The 17964-nt window shown below is 39.4% G+C and overlaps 1 protein-coding gene across 1 annotated transcript; it reads left to right on the top strand.

Moving 5' to 3' along the window:
• The first annotated feature begins 53 nt into the window (after positions 1–53).
• Positions 54–17899, top strand: SLC39A9 (solute carrier family 39 member 9). Its single transcript, XM_064424354.1, has 7 exons — positions 54–571; positions 2697–2805; positions 6391–6582; positions 8557–8625; positions 9783–9868; positions 11696–11830; positions 13536–17899. Exons 1-7 carry the CDS (start codon positions 476–478, stop codon positions 13764–13766), a joined length of 918 nt encoding a protein of 305 aa, XP_064280424.1. The 5' UTR covers positions 54–475; the 3' UTR covers positions 13767–17899.
• The last annotated feature ends 65 nt before the right edge of the window (positions 17900–17964 follow it).

Raw genomic sequence — 17964 nt, forward strand, 5'->3', positions numbered from 1 at the left:
CTCGCGGCCCACGGCGGGCCGAGGCGCCGGCCGCCATGTTGGAGCGGGGCAGCGCGCCGGGCGGGGCGGGCGCGGCCCGGAAGGGGAAGCGCCGCGCTGCCACTTGGCCGTGGGGCAGCGGCCGTGAGGGAGAGGTGGCGGCGCCGGGTGCCCTCGGCCCCGCCTGAGCCTGCCCGTCCTGAGGAGCCGCCCGCGCGCTCGCTGTCCCCAGCCCTCCCTCCCGCCTGCCCCGGGAACAGCACGGTGCGGGTGGAAGTCCCCCCGCCTCAGGTGAGGGCCGGGCCCGCCTGCCGGGGCCGAGCCGCTCCCGCAGCCCCGGCCGGGGGCCGAGCCGGCCGCTGCCGCCCGGAGAGAGAGACATGGCTGAAAGGCTCTCCTGGGAGCTCCGTGTCTGCACGGGTTAAGGCGTGCGGTGGGAGAGGCGGAAAAGTTGCTGTTGGATTTCACTTCAAGGGAGCGGACAGAAAGCGGCGAAATGGATGACTTCCCCTCCATCTGCCTGCTGTCCCTGGCCATGCTGGTCGCCTGCTATGTGGCAGGAATCATACCCTTGGCAGTTAATTTTTCCGAGGTAAGACAAACTGCTCGTTCGTTGCTAAAGGAGAAACCCGGCAGAAATCCCAGCAGGAGGTGGTGCCGTCCCCTTGCTATACCGCAACGCTGTTAAGGATGAAGCTTTACCTTTAAAAGTTATAAGCACAATATTAATTTTCGTTCAAAACTGCCGTGTAAAATTATGCTTGTTTCACAGTGGTCATTTAAACTTGTCAGATTTGAGTCGAATCTCTGCTACAGGTGAAGCCAAGTCTCAGCACGTAGTGTAAGGACACGAATAAGCATGGCTATTCTTAGAAGCTTGTGTAAGAAATGGCTGAAGTCAGTGATTAGCTCTTATGTGCCTGTGGGCTGCTCAAATTAAGGCTTTTGAAAACAATTCCAAGAATATTTTCGGAAAAACTTTGATTCACAATTTTACTCACAGCTTGCACTGTTGAAAATTAAACCTTAGCTCTTTGATTACTATAGAACTTCAAGTTCCTGCCCCGTGTAACTCAAGGCATTCTTTCAGGAAAATATCTTGGATAAATAAGGTACTGTTAAAGGAGAGGGAGGGTTTCAGAGATTGGGTAAGTTCCCAAACAGTACAGGAGTTCCTGATTAAACATCTTTGTGTACTTCTAAGAAATAGTTGTTATCCTCCAATATCCGAGGGGTTTTGCTCTTTCTAAATGATGGTTGTTTTATAGAGGCGTGGTGTAGTGAGAGTTTAGTTGTGCTGTGGTTGTAATAGCCCTCTTCTGAGGGGTTCCCATTCTCTTGGGAAGCAAGGTGCTGCAGGAGAAGTGTGCCTTTGTCTCCCATCAGGTCAGAGGGCTGCGTGGAGTATTAGCACTGCTTACTGTGTTGCTCTTGTTTTTTCACATGCAAATGTATTTAGCAGAAATGGTTTGCTTTCTCATATAAAGGTGTATTCCTTTTGCCTCTTTGTGTAGGCTGTTCTGATTGAATTTCTGTCTTCACTACACCTAGCTATTTTGTACTGAAAAGGAGATGGAGACTTACCTTGAAACAATAACTTGTTCTTTTAATGGATCTTTAAAATTCACAGGTGCCCAAGTGAAGGCAAGCTATACTATGTATTTGCAGTTGTAATAAATCAGTATTCTGACACTTTCCTCTGTGTTTATCTGTGTATGAAAAGAATATTGCAGTGTTGCAGATAAAAATAGTGTTTTTTCCTTGTATGTTACTATATTTTTGCAGAATTACTTTATGAACAGCAGATGTTAACAATTTATCTTCTTGTGTAGATTACCACTGTATGACAGTTTACCAAGTGTAATTATTGTATGTGCAAGTATACAGTGCATGCTTGTGGGAACTTTACACTTGTTTTCATCTCTTGCATGTTACTGTTGGAGTTTTCCCCAGCAGTGCTGCAGTTGTTCCCTTATGGTCACGTTTGGCTTGCTTTCAGGTTGTGCTTCTGCTAGTGCCTCCTGCTTCTTCTGGGCAAGTGCTGCACATTCAGTGAGACTGAACAGTTTGTGTGGTTACAGTGGATGGCATAATAATGATATGCAACAAGTGGTTTCCTGCTATTCACATGCTGACCTCTGTCCCTAGGTCCTCAGTAGTTAACATTAGTGTTTTGGCAGTGCTCAGACTTCTCATTGAACGTGGAAGATGATGATGATTCTTCCACTGGATGTGTGCTGCCCAGTTTTTAGGAGGATCTAAACCTCCATGTTGCTGCATGGTATATGATAGGGGTTCTTACAGGAGTTGAGTAATGGCCTCTGGCAACTGCTGTATTTTAGACCCTGTTTTATGTAGTTGGATTTTAGTATGTGGCTTTGACTTTAGCCTGTTAGCATAGTCAGAAGGATGAATTTATTGGTGGAACAGAATGTAATTAGTTTGGGAGGAAGATATATCTAAGCTTTTTGCCCCAAACTAGAATATAACTAGGAAGATAGCAAGTGCTGAAAAACTGTGTGTGGTTTTTATTTTTGTTATAGAAATTATTCCAAAAATATGAATAAAACTATTATTCTTTACTGTAAAAACATTAGGTTTATCTATTGTTGTTAAGGTTTAATTGCAGCTTCTCAATGTTTATGTAACAAGTAACCCCCTTCCCCAACATCTGTTAATAAAATTTCATTCTTAAAGATGATACTTCTTTTGTGCAGGAGAGATTGAAGTTGGTGACTGTTCTCGGTGCTGGGCTCCTCTGTGGAACTGCCTTGGCTGTCATTGTGCCAGAAGGAGTACATGCACTTTATGAAGACATTTTGGAGGGTAAGAACCAAACCCAGATGGCCTCATTGAAGATAAATTAGCTTGTAGTGTGTTGTGATATACTGAGGCTTCTTTTTGGAGTTTTTAAGAAGAGATTGATGGAAGAGCTTCACAGCAGCATGACACAAAGCAGGCATAGAAATGCAAAACTGCCATAGACATGATATTGCACGTTGAGGGATATGATCAGACTGCAGATTGATGACTCTTGCTGAGTTATCTGATCGTTTGTGGGTCTGGATACTGTAGTGTTCTATGTGTCTGGATACTATACTGTTCATGGAATAACAGCCTTTTATGACAGGTCATGTGTAGTGTTTCTTATTCTGGAGAGTTTAGCTTCCACTGGAACTTCAAAGGAAGTGTAAGGGTGCCTTTGGCAGAGAATGAAATTATGGAGTATTGGCTGCTTCTCTTTGTAGTTCAGACTGCTTCTCATTAAAGCAATTGCAGGAGGTGTTTTACAAATCTATGTCCCTGTCCTAATAAGAATTTCTTCTGAAGCTGAAAAGCATCTTGGAATTAATGTACTTAGCTGAAAATTATGGTTCTATATTATGGTTATATAGCCTTATGGTTATGGTTAATTTACAGAGTAGCAGGCATTTCTTCTTGGGTAGTGTTATACATTACACATCTAAATCTCTGTGTTCAAGCATCCAGTTTTAGTCTGCTGTGACTTGTAGCCACCTCATCATCTCTAATGACGAGCTCAAAGTGAGCAGAGATTGTGTCTTGCAGGGATGTTTGTGTGGAGCATGTCTTGCAGCCAAAAGCCTTAACAGACCTTAAACTGAGGTTATGACATTGTCTCGAATAGCCAGGGCTCATCACCTCTGTTTGGAGTGCACTTCAAATTTTGCTTTTGCTTGCAGACTTGTGCTATTTAGATGGCCCTTGCATTTATGAGATTTTTCCAGTACACTCAGAATCTAAACTCTGAAGGTAAACAGCAATGGTTTACTGATTGCAGGGGAAAGCACTGTTAAGTTGATGCTGTAGAGAACCTTGCAAACATCTGGTGTGCTGTCATTGCTAATCTGGGATTGAGAGGCAATTGTCGTCCTTTGCTTTTCCTGTAGTACTGGGTTTTGTGTTTTTAAACTTCTAAATTTCATTTTAGTAATATGCTTTAATGTATACTGTTTTAGTTTCTACTAAATTTATGTTGCTCTGCTTAGATTTAGAATAAATAGAAGATAATACATAAAATCATCCTTTATCAAGAAGTGAAAGAAGCTGTGATTATGCCTTTTTACTGTACTATAATTTGTGCACTCTGATGTCAGATGTCTCTAATGAGCTGTAGTGGGTTTGCTCTCCATTTAGTTTTAATTCTGGGTAGACTGATTTTCTCTTGTAATGGTACAGCTAGCAGTGAATACAATTGCAGTGAATATTTGTGGATTTTAACACTTTTTCACCAAATGGGGTATGCTGTTCATGCATGATTCAACAGCTTGCTGTGTAGTGCTGTATGGGCTGCAACTTTGTGTAGTGTATGCAAAAAGACACTTCACAGTACTGCAGTAGAATTAGCAGAAGTATTTATCTAGGGGAAAAAAAGTTATTGAATGGCTTCAGACTCAATGTATAACTCACAGTATTGTGTCTAACAACAATCTGATTTTTTTTTTATATTGCAAAGGGACAGAATGAATGGATGTTACTGATTTATCTACAATTATTTCTAATATTTTTCCTAGAAAAGTAGGATATTCAAAATTAAACTTAAGTCTGTGAGAATAGCTTTCTCTTTTTTTTTTGTCAAGTTCACCTATTTACATAATTAAATCTAGAAAGGTGCAACTAAGAGGAACACTGAGGTATAGTCATATAAGTTGAAAAAAGAGAAGTCTTTGTTTTCCCTCTTTCAGGTGTAGCTTAACTCTGACTAGTTCCTTGCTAGCAAGCATTTTAGTGTTTTCCATTGACACAGAAGTAATTTGCTGTTACTTCTGTATTTACCTATGGGTGATCAGGCCATGGAATATAAAACTTCTGATTTTCAACCTTGTAGCTGAGAGCAAACAGCATATCATGACTTGGATTATTCTTTGATTATAAACCTGTGTAGTGAAACCTTGGTTTGGGTGCTACCAGCAAATAAAATTCCTTTGCTGACTTCAGTCCTTTGTTTTAACTGCTGAAAATGTATAATTCCTATCAGAAAGGAATATATAACTGAGTTATACGGTTTTACAGCTTGAAAAGATCTGAAGCAAAGTCAACTTCATAATATAGATGGCAAAAATCTTGTGTGGTCCAAAGTAGTTTTATGGATCAATCTTGTTCAGCAAAGATCTGTGTAAAATGTTTGCCAGCAAGCTTATTCTGATGTGCTTTGACTGTAGTAATGGCATTGTGACATTTTGTGTAGTGGGATGAACATACACTTGTCTCATCCAAGGGGATGTATGAATATTCCAGCAAGACAGTGACTTGCTAGAGTAAGTCAAGTTCTTGGTATAAGCTTTTAAAACTTCTGAAGAGTAGTTGCCATACAAAAGACCTTCTAAAAGTGAAAAAAAAACCCATGGGCAAGTATTATATTATTATTTTTTGAGGTATGTCTAATAAGCTTTTGAAGGAATATAATACACTTAAGATGCCTCAGCTACTTTTGGAGTCACAAAAATAAGCAGGATGGCTTTTGCTGCAGTGTTGGAAACAAAAAGGTTTAATAAAAGGCAAAATAACAAACAGAAAAAAACTGAGCCAGGTGCAAGAGACCTTGCTCCTGGTAAAACACTTCACAGAAGCAATTAGTTTCTTTGTTCACATCCTTTTCTAGTAAACTGCCCAAGCAGGACTTTTTAGCTCTTATCCAATTAGCTACCCTTAAGTTTAAAGTGAACTTTCTAAAGTCCTATGAAGTAGCTTTTCACCTAATCGATAAGAGAAACTTTTTGGCTTCTTTCCTTTTTAAAAAAAACCCCAAAAGATAGTTTTGGCACTCTGTCAACAAAAGGCACACTCCTACAGACAAGCTTTAATAGCTTGTGTAGGGAAAGGAAACCACGCATTGCTCATCCCCCGTGCTTGGACTTTGGGTTTCTGGGATGGTACACACATCTCTAGGTCAGTGTGCCTGACTTAACTGTTGTTGTAGTCTGTATCAGTGGGGTGTATCAATACTAGCTTGTTTATATCTGAGAGTCAGTTAATGTTCTTAAAGATTGTATTAAAACTTTTAGTGGATGGAACCTGTTTTATCTCCTCATTCTGTATTTTCTCACTTAAATGAAGGTAATGAAGTAACTGCCTGACAGGATCTCTGAATATGGACAAAACAGACAACTTCAGTTAAAAAAGGAATTACACAGCAATTTTTGTGAATTAATTTATATTTAAAACACAACCTGGTTTATAATATATTAATGCTTTCTTTGCTTTTCCATGCTGAAGATGTATGAGGAGAAACCAACCAGGCTTTGCTAAGAAAATTGTCTAAGAAAGACCATAACCAAGGACTTGTGTGTGTTGTCCAGGAAAGTGTGAGGAAGGCTTTTGGCAGAGGAGGAAAGGAGTGACTATGTCATGTTTAGTTTCCTGTCTCCTGATCTGTTTGCTTGCCTGTCACAGGAAAGCATCACCCAGCGAGCGAGATGCAGCACGTGATGGAGTCTGAGAAGGCGGCGAAAATCCCAGCGGCGCACGAGCACGGCCACGACCATTCCCGCTTGCACGCCTACATCGGTGTGTCCCTTGTTCTCGGCTTTGTCTTCATGCTGCTGGTGGATCAGATAGGCAGCTCTCATGTGCACTCTACAGATGGTAAGTAAAGATTCACTTCAATTGGGCTTGCTAATTAGTCTTAATTAACAAATTGCCTTTTTTTTTTTTTTAATGCTACCAGGGTGTAATTTGTCCAGTCATGTCCAGAGTTTCAGTAGGTACTTTAAAAACATAAAGTATAAACCATAAACCAAGGTCCATGTGAAATGTTCATCCTGGAAATCTATCTCAGAATTCATCATAATTTGAGAGCTTGCCTCAATAACATGTGTGAACACATGTGCTGTGGGGGTGGAGGGTGACTTGACACTTGAGTTACTGTCTGTTTTACTGTATCACCCATGCAACATTTCTTTGGCTTTTCAAAACCTTCAGGTTAGTCTTACAATCTTTCATTTTTCCTACTTAATTATTGTATATATAGGTAAAATATGCAAAGAACAGCAGGTTATCTTAAGCAAGATGGCAGGAATGATGAGAATTAAACTCTGGTACTTTAACTGCATAGCTGGACCTCCCACACTAGTCTAGAGCCTCACATACTTCAAAATACTTCTTGCTTTATGTAAAGATTTGTGAGCTTTGTGCAAGACTCTAAAAATGCCTACAGTTGCCTTTGTTTCCTGTCTGTGACTTCATGCTGAGAGTGTAGCTTGAAATGCACCAAAGGTGTTCTGTCATTTGAAAAGGTATTTTATTGCCTTTGGCTGCTCATTTCTCATTTTCTTCCACACACAATGTCCTCTGATGCTGGAATTTGGCCCTGAAAAAATAAGGAATTGATCTTAAAGGAAAAGTAAAGCACATACAAAGGCAAGGGGGACTGTTTTGGCTAGATTCTTGTCAGTTCACAGTGCAGCTTGTTTTGTATGGGCATACTGTGGTGGGACAGATGAAAGGCCAGTGCAGGGGCCATGTCACTTGTGGAGTCCTGAAGAAGTGTAAATGGAGCCACAGCCATGGGTAGCTGATTTTCAGAGCTGTTCTAAAGAAACACTGGCAATGAGGATGGCAGGTGAGCAATTTCCAAAAGGATTCTTGGTTTGTATGGGTTATGACCCTTTTCTGCGTCTCTGATCATAGCAAATACCAGGAGGAGACTGTGATCTGTGTTAGAGATACACACTATAAAGTAGAATATGAAATTTTATCTAGCCTCTCCCTGTCACGGGAGATGTAGCAATGTTTTGGTAATATTTTTTAAAGCGAAGTTACTGTAGGTGTGCTTACAGCTGTTTTACAGACCACTGGGATAATTCAGTCATGGCTGTTCAAACTGTCTGAAATTAAACAGTTGAATAATAAGATGTTTCTACGCTTTGTAGGGCTTGATTCTTTGTAATGGTTTCACCACTGATTGTGTAGTGGTGGATATTGATGTTGCCCTATTGTGCTGTGTAATGAGCTAACCTGCAAATGTCAGGTAATTCTGGTCAAAACAGTGGATCTCAAACATCTCCGGCTGCATTTCTCCTTTGTGGTGTATAACATCAAAGGAAAATCTTTGCAACTGGTGCTGTGACAAGTAGACTTTATTGTTTACTAGGAACTGCCAGGGAATCACTGCAACAAAAACTGACCCAGACTGTCACCTGAAGGAAACTACAAACCTTGAGCTGTGTGGGGAAACATCATCCTGACTCTTGAAGCAGCTCTAAATTCTTGGGATCCAAAAATAGCTTTTGTTGTTCTTGGTGGCACAGACCTTTAACATTTCATTTTAGGAGGTTAAGAAAAACATCTGCTTCTCCCTATGAGAGAGATCCTGCAAACTGCAAAGAATTGTCCATGATTCTGTCACTTGTTTTTTAGTAGAACTTCAGGTGACTTGAAAGTGTTAAGTGTCAAACTACTTTGCTGTAAATCTAATGCAGAAATACAGTAGCTGGTAGTCTTGAATAAAACTGCCTAAGCAGCTGGGAGAGATTTGTACAGTGATACTTACAGTATTTTTTTCTAGCATAATATATTCATTTAATCTCTTTATCATAACTGTTCTCATTACTGTTTCAGATCCAGAAACTGCAAGATCAGGCAACTCCAAAATCACCACAACACTGGGACTAGTAGTCCATGCTGCAGGTAATGTGGGACCTAGTATTAGTGGTTATCAAGTGTATGTGTTGGTGTGTGGGTCATCTTTACATGTGATAGAGACGTCTGGGTTTTGCTTTTGGAGGTGGCTTTTTATAAAAGAAAGAAAAAAAAAAAGCAGGGAGAACTACGGATCTTTGCCAGAACTAACTAGGACCTCAGATGGTTCATGAAGTTTTATTTGGGTACAGAATTTTCTCTTTTACTCTTTACTCTACTCTTTTGTTTTTTTCCATCTGAAAGGCTGTGTGATGCTCACTCTCTGCCTCTTCAGTTCTTTTGCTGACTCCTTTAGCTGCTAAATTTCAATACACACTAACAGATTTGATAAGTTGTATGAAACACCTTTGGATTTGCTTCTTGGTTGATGGTTTTTTAAAAAATACTCATTTAAAACAATAGTACCTTGTAGAAAAAAAAAAAGGACATTATAAGGTGGAGCACAAAGACTTGACTGAAACACATTTAGACTGATTTGCAAGGATTGACTGTTAGGTGAGTGTTGCAGTCAAGCCATGTTCACATTGTGATTTTTCAGTATATATGTATAGAATAAATATGGTGCTCTTTCATGTCCTGCTGAAGGTTGTTGTCTAGATAAGTCAGAAGATGTTGATCAAAAAGATACTTCTTCACCAAAAAAGTGTGTATATATTAAGGAGTGCTATAGTATCCTTTTTTTATTTCATTTAGACAGTGTATTTATTGTAAGTGATAAAAATATTTACAACAGTATTTATATTTGAAAAATCATTTAAAGGGTAATAATTAAAATTCTTGCAATGCTTAGTATCTAAACCAGATTTTTTAGTTAGAGGGGAAATCTCTTCTAGTATAGAAGACTAAAACAACTAAACTTGTTACTTGTTCTAATTTGAAGGAATGTGTCAATACAGAGTAGATTCCCATTATGGTTTTTATGGTCTTGGGAAATATGAGACAGCTCTTGTTGAGGGTTTTCTGTTATTCTGAAATGTTATGGCTTGACAAACAAAGGCAAGTGAATCCTCTGTTGGGCTGCTATTGTTAATGGCAATTTTCAGTAATAGAGCTTCTTAAATCAATATGTTTTCTACTGTCAGCCTTTGAGGGGATGGGGAAGCTCATGTAGAAGAATAATCTGTGAATCTGCACTCCTTTTTCAGCTGATGGTGTTGCATTGGGTGCAGCAGCTTCTACTTCTCAGACTAGTGTCCAGTTGATCGTGTTTGTTGCGATCATGTTGCACAAGGTGAGTTATCATCAAAAAAATCTTACTTGTTCTTCAAAAGACTGTTAACACTCGCAGGAATTGCTAAAGATCTACAGTTTCATTTGTGATGTAACACAGAAGTGTTTAATGCCTTTGCAGTGGAGAGGTAAGTGCAGTGTCAAGGACCAAAAATCATGGGTATGAGGTGTGACAGAAGAGCACACGATTGATGCTAAGTCTGAGTGGGGTGCAGAGATTGGGAAAAGTCTCCCAAAAGTAGAGGGGGAAGAGTAGCTCATGAAGAAATGTGTCGGCTTCACACTGACTTCTTCTGAAGCTGGTATGGTAGTGTTTATTTAACAAACAAAAAAACCCAAGGTTGTTACTGCAGTAAGAGGCATATTCCGAGAAGCTCTAAAGGGTGAGGCACAGAAATATATGCTAGTGCATTTGGAGCAAAAGCTGATTACAACAGTCTTAGTTCTGTGATGTTCATCAGAAATGGGGTAGAATACTTGTTGTGAAGGGTTGTAGTGTTTAAAGGGTTAGTCTTGTGAAACCACTGGATATCAGAGTACTAAATTACAACAATTAACTTCTCCTTACCTCTGTTGTAGTAGCTTCGACATCACTCTTATACCATTTTGTAGGAATACAAATGTTTTGCAGATGGTAACAAGCAAAGAGTGGATCTTGAAGATGGAGAGATCTTTCTGAATAGTTGTGTGAATCTGAACCTATTGGATATGTAGGCTCTAAACATACCTATGCAGATGAAATTTGCCTTGTGGTAGCACATGCATGGATTACAGTGGTTAGTCATAAATTCATATCAGAAATCATACATAATTGCATGCTCAAAATGGTAGGAAATGCATCTCTATTATGTCTTTTCTTCATACAAGTCATTGTGGTTTACATAATTTTGAGGGTGGCAATGTCACTGTCTCATCTTGGAGCTTAACTTATGGCTATTGCCACGTGAAACATGCTTTTGTTATTCTTCATGTTCTTAACTGACTTCTGGAATGGTACCATTTTAGAGGAGGAAAATGTCTCCTATGAATATTTGGTAATAGAAGAGAAACTTATTTCTTCTCTGGTGTCTTTTGCTATTCTTCTGATCCTGTCTATTCTTTTGTCTTTCTCATCTTTTTTTCACTCATGATTTCCTTCTATATAAAAAAAAAAAGTTTCTGTGTATAAAAATGCTTAAGGTATTTTAGTTGTATGTCTTGCCTCGGAAATGTCAGGGTGGATTTCTATTGTTTTTATACAAGCAACAGTATAGTAAATTCTGTGAATAGTGGGGCATCTATGCCTTTTGGATAAGAAACTGGATGCCAGCAGAGGGAGAAGGAAGTGTTTGTTTGCTTCCTGGTGAAAACAGGAATGAACTAATCAAAAGAATTCAAGTCTTTGCTAACATGCAGGTTGACTCTTACCTGTCTTTGGGCAATTGTTTCCCTCCCCATGTTAATTGTAGAATTTTCCTACTGCAGATGAAAAAACTGTCTATCTAAGGATGTGTGATAGTAACAGGATGGAAAATGAAATTGCCTAAGTTGATGGAGTCTTAGGAGTTATAGCAATGACTGTAGTCAGAATGAATATTTTAGTATTTATAATGGCTACACAAGTACATGTTTTCTGAGAGCCAGAACATGAGTATCCATTAAGTTTGGTTATTAAGGTGGGGCAGTCAGCGGAATGCTCCTAATTTGGGTTAGCTGCAGCATGCTAGTGCCTGCCCTGAATGTCTTCCAATTCAGTCCATTTCGATGTAGGAAGTCCTATTTCAACCTTTTCTCATTTTTCAGGGGGCTTTAGAAGGTATTGTATTAGCAGTGAATGTTGTTTTTGCAGGCACCAGCTGCCTTTGGCCTGGTTTCCTTCCTGATGCACGCTGGGCTAGAACGGAATCGAATCAGAAAACACTTGCTGGTCTTTGCATTAGCAGCACCTGTTCTGTCAATGGTGACATACTTGGGGCTAAGCAAGGTAAGTCCATGGTTTTGTTCTGCACAAAATCTTGCTTAGTGGTGAAGTCTGGGGAAAGAACTGTGATATGAGTTTCATAATACATAATTCCAAACTGTTTGAGATATTCAGCAGAATGAAGATGTGAGAAAAGTTGATGAAAAGGTAGCAGTATGAATGCAAAAAACAAATAATAATTCATGCATTTCCCATCAGAATCAGACATAACTCCTTTATAAAGTTTGATGAAGTTTTTTTTTAAATAGTCTGATTTCTGCTTTTTATCCTTTCTGCTGCTCCCTGCTGAGAACAATTTATTCATATAGCAGGTTTTATGTGATGCCTCTTTAAATAAGTGATTTTCAGCATTGTTGCATGCATTCTTCCTTTAATATGTGGGTAGGAAATAATCTCCTCCAGCGCCCTCCACCATCCCAGAAGTGGTCCTCTACATTCAAAGTCTGTGTCAGAGGTTGAGTCCTCAGCTAGAACAGTCTTTGTGCCTTACTCCATAAAGCATTGTGTGTCTTTGGTCTGTACAATAAATGGCCTGTGAAGTGGAACACTGCACATGAGTTTATCACCTCTGTCCAAATTAAATGTTTCTGCTTCTCATAGCATATCCTGGGATGCTCCTGTATTTCTCAGCTGTGTGTGTCCTGCTGGTGACATGCTATGGTGGTGTGTTGTAAAGGATGAAATGTGATCTCATGAAACTCAAGGCATGAGAGGAAAGATTAAATAAATCATCTGGGCTAATCCTTTACTTGCTGGATAGGATTTATATTTGACATTACAGTGCAAAAGACAGCAGAAAAAAAGGTTGGGTCTGTAAATAGAAAAGAGAATTCTCTTTGAGCACTGTTTTGAAGTGTCCTCATCAAGGGTTGGGTTTACATTTTGCCCTTCAGAAAGAAGAGAGAATTGATAAGGCATCAGGGCTGTCACAATGGTTTTGTAGTTCCAGCTGATTTATCTTTCTGTTTGGAAAAATGACCTGAGAGTAAACACAAGAGTTAAGATTACACCTCAGTTGGAAAGCATTGAAGAAGCATTTGAATCTGATATGTGTGGGTTTGCATTTCATTGCATTTACTGATCTGTAGCATATCTTAATCCTATTATGAAGAGATGCTCAGTTCTGATGCAGAAGATGCATTTCTTCATGAAGTTCACATGGAAATGCTGGAAATGTTTTGGATGTTTAATTCTACATATAAATGAAGTATTTAATGAGTGCTGTTCTGGGACTTGGTTCCCAAGAGCAGTGGAGAAGATAGGTAAAGTCTAACATCTTATTTGAACCCCTTGTTTAGAAAAAGTGAGGAAAAAAGTCAACCTTGAGAATCTTCCTTAAAATCTATGTCTTTGCAATATGAATTTAATTTTTTTTTCAAAACCTGTTTGCTATATTGGCTGTGAGCTGATTAAACAAGATGCAGACTGTGACTTTCTTTATTTTATAAGGGTTCTTTTGTAAGGGTTTTCTCTTTTGTAAGTCCAAAATGAAGTAACTAACAGGAGGGCTGTCTTTCTGCTCCCCCAGAACTTCAGGGTGCCAGTTACTACATGTAAGATGCAAGACTCAAAAAAATCACACTAAACCATTGTGAGACGAGACTTGATAGAGAACCTGCTGTTCCTGGATACTGGGAGATTTCTATTTTTTTATTACTGATTGAAGAACTTCTGCTTATTCTCACTTTTTCTGCTCTTTGTGTTTCAGAGCAGCAAAGAAGCCCTTTCAGAAGTCAATGCCACTGGAGTTGCTATGCTGTTTTCTGCTGGGACTTTCCTTTATGTTGCCACAGTTCATGTTCTCCCAGAAGTAGGAGGAATTGCTCATAGCCACAAACCTGAATCAACTGGAGGAAAAGGACTCAGTCGTCTGGAGGTGGCAGCCCTAGTATTAGGATGCCTTATTCCTCTAGTTTTGTCTATTGGACACCATCACTAAATGCTCAAATTTCAATGTTCTCTTTGATAAGACATGAGCAGTAAATGTCTGCTGCTCCCTTTATCATTCTTTTACCCATCATTCATCCCATCAACTTTATGAAGTTCAGAGGGAATCTTGATTGCAAAATGAGGAATACTGGGAAAGTTTTTAGTGTAGCAAAATGTACTTTGGCAGCCGGACGCAAATTCTGTGTAATTTTCTTTTCTGAAGACATTTGCTAATTTAATTGTTACTTCTGGCCCTATTCTCAGGGAAGATGGAACTTGAAGTTCAGGAAAGGTGAGCAGGGAAGAACATAGCGACTCCTCCCAAAATTGCAATCACCAAAGTATCCTGCAGTTCAGCTTTCACAGCTGAGAGCAAAACCCGAGGATGGCTGCGTTGTGAGAGGTTCAAGTCTCACTAAGGAAGAAGGGGGCTCTCCCCTGTTGGTTCTGTGTTGTCTGGGCAATGGGACTGGCCCTTGTGATGCTTGTCACTAATTGTATTGCAGAAATGGGCTGCACTGGGAACTCTGTATAACACTGCTGCTGTCACAGAGGTGTCACTTGATATCAAAGAAACTATGTAGACTGTGTAGGATTAGAGGAAATCAGCTGGTTAAGAAAGTGCAAATGAGTTTTGCAGTGTATTCCATCGTTTAAGACAAAGGACAGAAGCAAGAAGAATAGTGTTTTGATTTTTATTCAATTGTTAATAAATTCTAAAAGGCACTGTTTCTTGGGAGATAGTCTTCTGCCAAGTCAGTCAAGTGTTAAGCACCAAAAATATCAGCAGGAATTATGTAGGCTACTGGTATACACTAATGCTTCTGTTGAGAGAGATACCCATAGTGCCCTTTGAAATAGAGCTGTTCTGGGCTGTGATGGGTAGAAATCTGATGGAGACAGCTGTTGAGGGACCAGAGAACTTTACTAGCTCATTTTCAAAAACCTGAACTGCTGAAATCCGTGGGGGGCTGTGTGGGTTTTTCACTAAATAAAGGTATTACGGCTAACAAAACAAGATGTTTAGTTAAATATTTATGCTGCAGATAGAATACAAAGTGTTTCCAAAGGACTTCTGAACAACAAAAACTCAAACCCACCAAAAACCAATCTGGTGGGTTCCCAGTAGACCTGTTAGACATTTTGCTTTTCCTTTGGGAATTGTTCATTTGCCTCCTACTCATAAGCATTAGTTTTGGTGAATTTGTTGGAGGACTTTCTGCCAATTGCTGATGTCTCTCACAACAGAGGAGTGGTAAAAGATCCCTCCATTTTCAAGGCACAGTTTTGTCTTACCAGGCACCATTCCCTTATGCAAAACATGTTATACTCTAATGTGCATTGAAAAGTCAGGAATGCTTGACATGCACAGAATCAGCATAAAATTCTTTCTTTAGGGGAAAACTTTTTAATGCTGATCCCCTTTTAAGCTATACTTTGTCTGCACTTTTTGAAGATAACATTGCCAAATCTATTTTTCTTTTCTCTTTTTGTTGTTTTTTAAAAAAAGAATCTTGAAGAAATATCTTCTTAACTGAAGTGCTTCTTGTTTCCACATGAATGACTGTGACTTTGTCATGCCATTTATTACTTAAACTGCAGAGCCCAATGTGCCTCATAACTTATTTACATTTTTGTTATTGTCCTGTTTGTCTTTTAGTTCAGAGAGTAATGGGTATGGCCTGACTCTTGGACTAGTGATGGCTTTGTCTGTTGGCTCTGTAACAGTACTGATGTATCCCAGGATTGAACCTAGTATTGATTCCCAGGAGTGCTTGTTCATTTCTGTGTTTTACTATGTAAGGTCAGTGCAAAATTATTAGAAGTCGCGTTTTCCCAAAAGAGAGTATTTTCTGATAGAATTAGTGCTTCAGGCCTAAACAAGCTTTTTTTTCTGTTAGACCTTCAATATTGTGTTCTGAAAAGCCCCTGCAAAATTAGTGATGTGGATGGGATTCTCTTCTGTGTGTTTTTCAATTTTTTTTGGTCTGTTTTGGGATTTTTACAACATATGTAATGCAACTGGTAAGTTACTGGTTTAAAAAGTTCAGCAGGACAGGTTCCTAACACATGCAAATGATACACAGGGATGTTTGCTCCAGAGTTCTGTTCTTTCTGATTCCCCCTAATTGCCTTCTTCCTTAATAATCTCACTGTTTTACCATGTTTAATCTTTCCACATAACCATTTCCTAAAGCTGGAGGGTTTTCAAGAGCAGGAGTGCAGTACTAGTGCTTGCATTTCATAAAGCAGTAAGTTTTTATTCTTGAACCTCTGTCCTGTCACTTGCATGTGCACCCTACCCTGGGAGCTGACACCCTGCCCGAATTCCCCTTCAGCCTCACTTTGTGTATGACAATAGCAGCGGTTCCATGCCTTTTGTTCCCGGCTGAAGCACACGGATGGGACCTTCTTACATGGATCACTGTACTGGTGAGGGTGTGGCAGCTGGCTTTTCACTGCTGGCATAACCTCTGGCATATTCATCACCAGTGCCTTGCTGAGGGGTCTTGTCATCTTTCCATTTTCTGTCCTTCACAGCACGTTTCCGGTTTCTGGGGTGGCCATCAGAAATAGTAGTGCTCAGTTTAATGATTCATGAGTATAGGGGCCAAGTTGCAGCAGCAGGTGAAGGAATTTGAATGGGAACATTGGCAACTCAAAATTGGCACAAAAATTCTAAAAACATACATTTTGGCATTTGGTTAAGTGACAGAAGACTTTAATGATTTTTATTTTTTCTTCTGTCTATTTAGAATTAGCAACAGCATGTTATTTTCGTTGCCTGTTATCACTGAATTATTATTTTCAATTCTGTAATTGAAACTGCAGTGACTGGAGAAGCTTATGGTTATGTTGATATGGAAAATACAAAATTTTGTATTATCAAACCTTTCCAAATTTTTAGTACCAAGTTGAGGATTATTATCTCGATGCAGAGTATTTTAATGAGTTAAATTAAATGGTCCATTTTATTATAGCCCTTTCTTTCTACCTATCTCCCCATCTGTCACAGTAAATCCAAGCATTGCATGTAGTCAGGGCCATCTGGTATCATTTTCTACTCCTCTGGAGACCTTGGTGCAAACAAATTCCTCTTACTCTCTTTGGAATAGCCTGTCTGCCTGTTTTTTCTTCTGTGAGGTAGGTGGCAGTAGGTCTAGCAGGTAAATGCTTAAACCAAGTGCCAGCCATGTCCCACTTTCCTTCTGCAAGTCCCTCTAGGAAATCCATAATCTTCTCATCACCTGTTTCTTTTCAGTTAATGATTTCCTAATTGGCAATAGGAATTGGACTGAAGCTGTTACTGTTGATCCTCATGTCTTCAGATACTTCCCCTACTGTTCTACTGCTTTTATTGTTATACAAAGAAGGGAAATATTTCTTTTTCAGCACTTGATGACAGAGGGAGAAGCTGCACTGACATTAATTTAAGTAAGGATGGCAGAACTGTCGCACCAAGACAGGATTTTTTGGTTGTTTTGGCTTGTCAGATGGCTGGGTGTTAAACACAGAAACCCACTGCTGACTCCAAAGAACTATTTCCAGGTGGATTATATAAAAGGCTAATCTTACCCAAGAGGCCCAGGAAAATCACTGTGTTTATTCAGGAGCTAGTTCAGAGCCTTCAAGGAGCTTTTGACAGTAGCAGGTGTGTCCATGTGCTGATTGCAGAAAAGAGAGAGATGTTGTGGAATAAATGCTCTTGCTGCTCCCTTCCTGTTCTGTGCTGGCCCTTGGGAAATAGAGAAGGAAAGTGAACTTGTATTCTATTGAGGGTGGAAGGAGGAGGAGTGATTGCAGTATGGTGAGAGAGTTTATGATGAATATTGGATTCTTTACCACAAATTTCAGATTCCTGTTCACATCAAACTTCTTTTAAAATATTTGTTTTCTTTACTGTTATATCTCTTAGCAGCCTTGGCTTTCCAGGGAAAAACATTTTGTGGTCATTGCTGTTTACCTTACATGTTTCTCCATGTATGGAACTGTAATTTTAATGTCTCTTTTCCAAACCATTTGTACACAAAATCATTCCATGAATGGCTGCCTTATAATTTTTCCACTTTAATTGTGAATGGTTAAAATAATATTGCCGTTTTCAATTTGTTTTATTATATTAAATTTTTACTAGGTGCAGTGCTTTGGAGTTGGTTTGTCATTTACTGCATGGGGTTTTCTGACAGCTCCAATGGAGAGAAATGACA

The sequence above is a fragment of the Passer domesticus genome, chromosome 6, assembly GCF_036417665.1.
Source record: "Passer domesticus isolate bPasDom1 chromosome 6, bPasDom1.hap1, whole genome shotgun sequence".
Classification (NCBI taxonomy): domain Eukaryota; kingdom Metazoa; phylum Chordata; class Aves; order Passeriformes; family Passeridae; genus Passer; species Passer domesticus.

Bases quoted from the DNA above. Each gene is read 5' to 3' on its own strand.
- SLC39A9 (XM_064424354.1), top strand. From the start codon at position 476: ATGGATGACTTCCCCTCCATCTGCCTGCTGTCCCTGGCCATGCTGGTC. The intron at 6,583-8,556 runs GTAAGTAAAGAT...TTACTGTTTCAG, and splicing joins TCATGTGCACTCTACAGATG to ATCCAGAAACTGCAAGATCA. The intron at 8,626-9,782 runs GTAATGTGGGAC...CTCCTTTTTCAG, and splicing joins ACTAGTAGTCCATGCTGCAG to CTGATGGTGTTGCATTGGGT.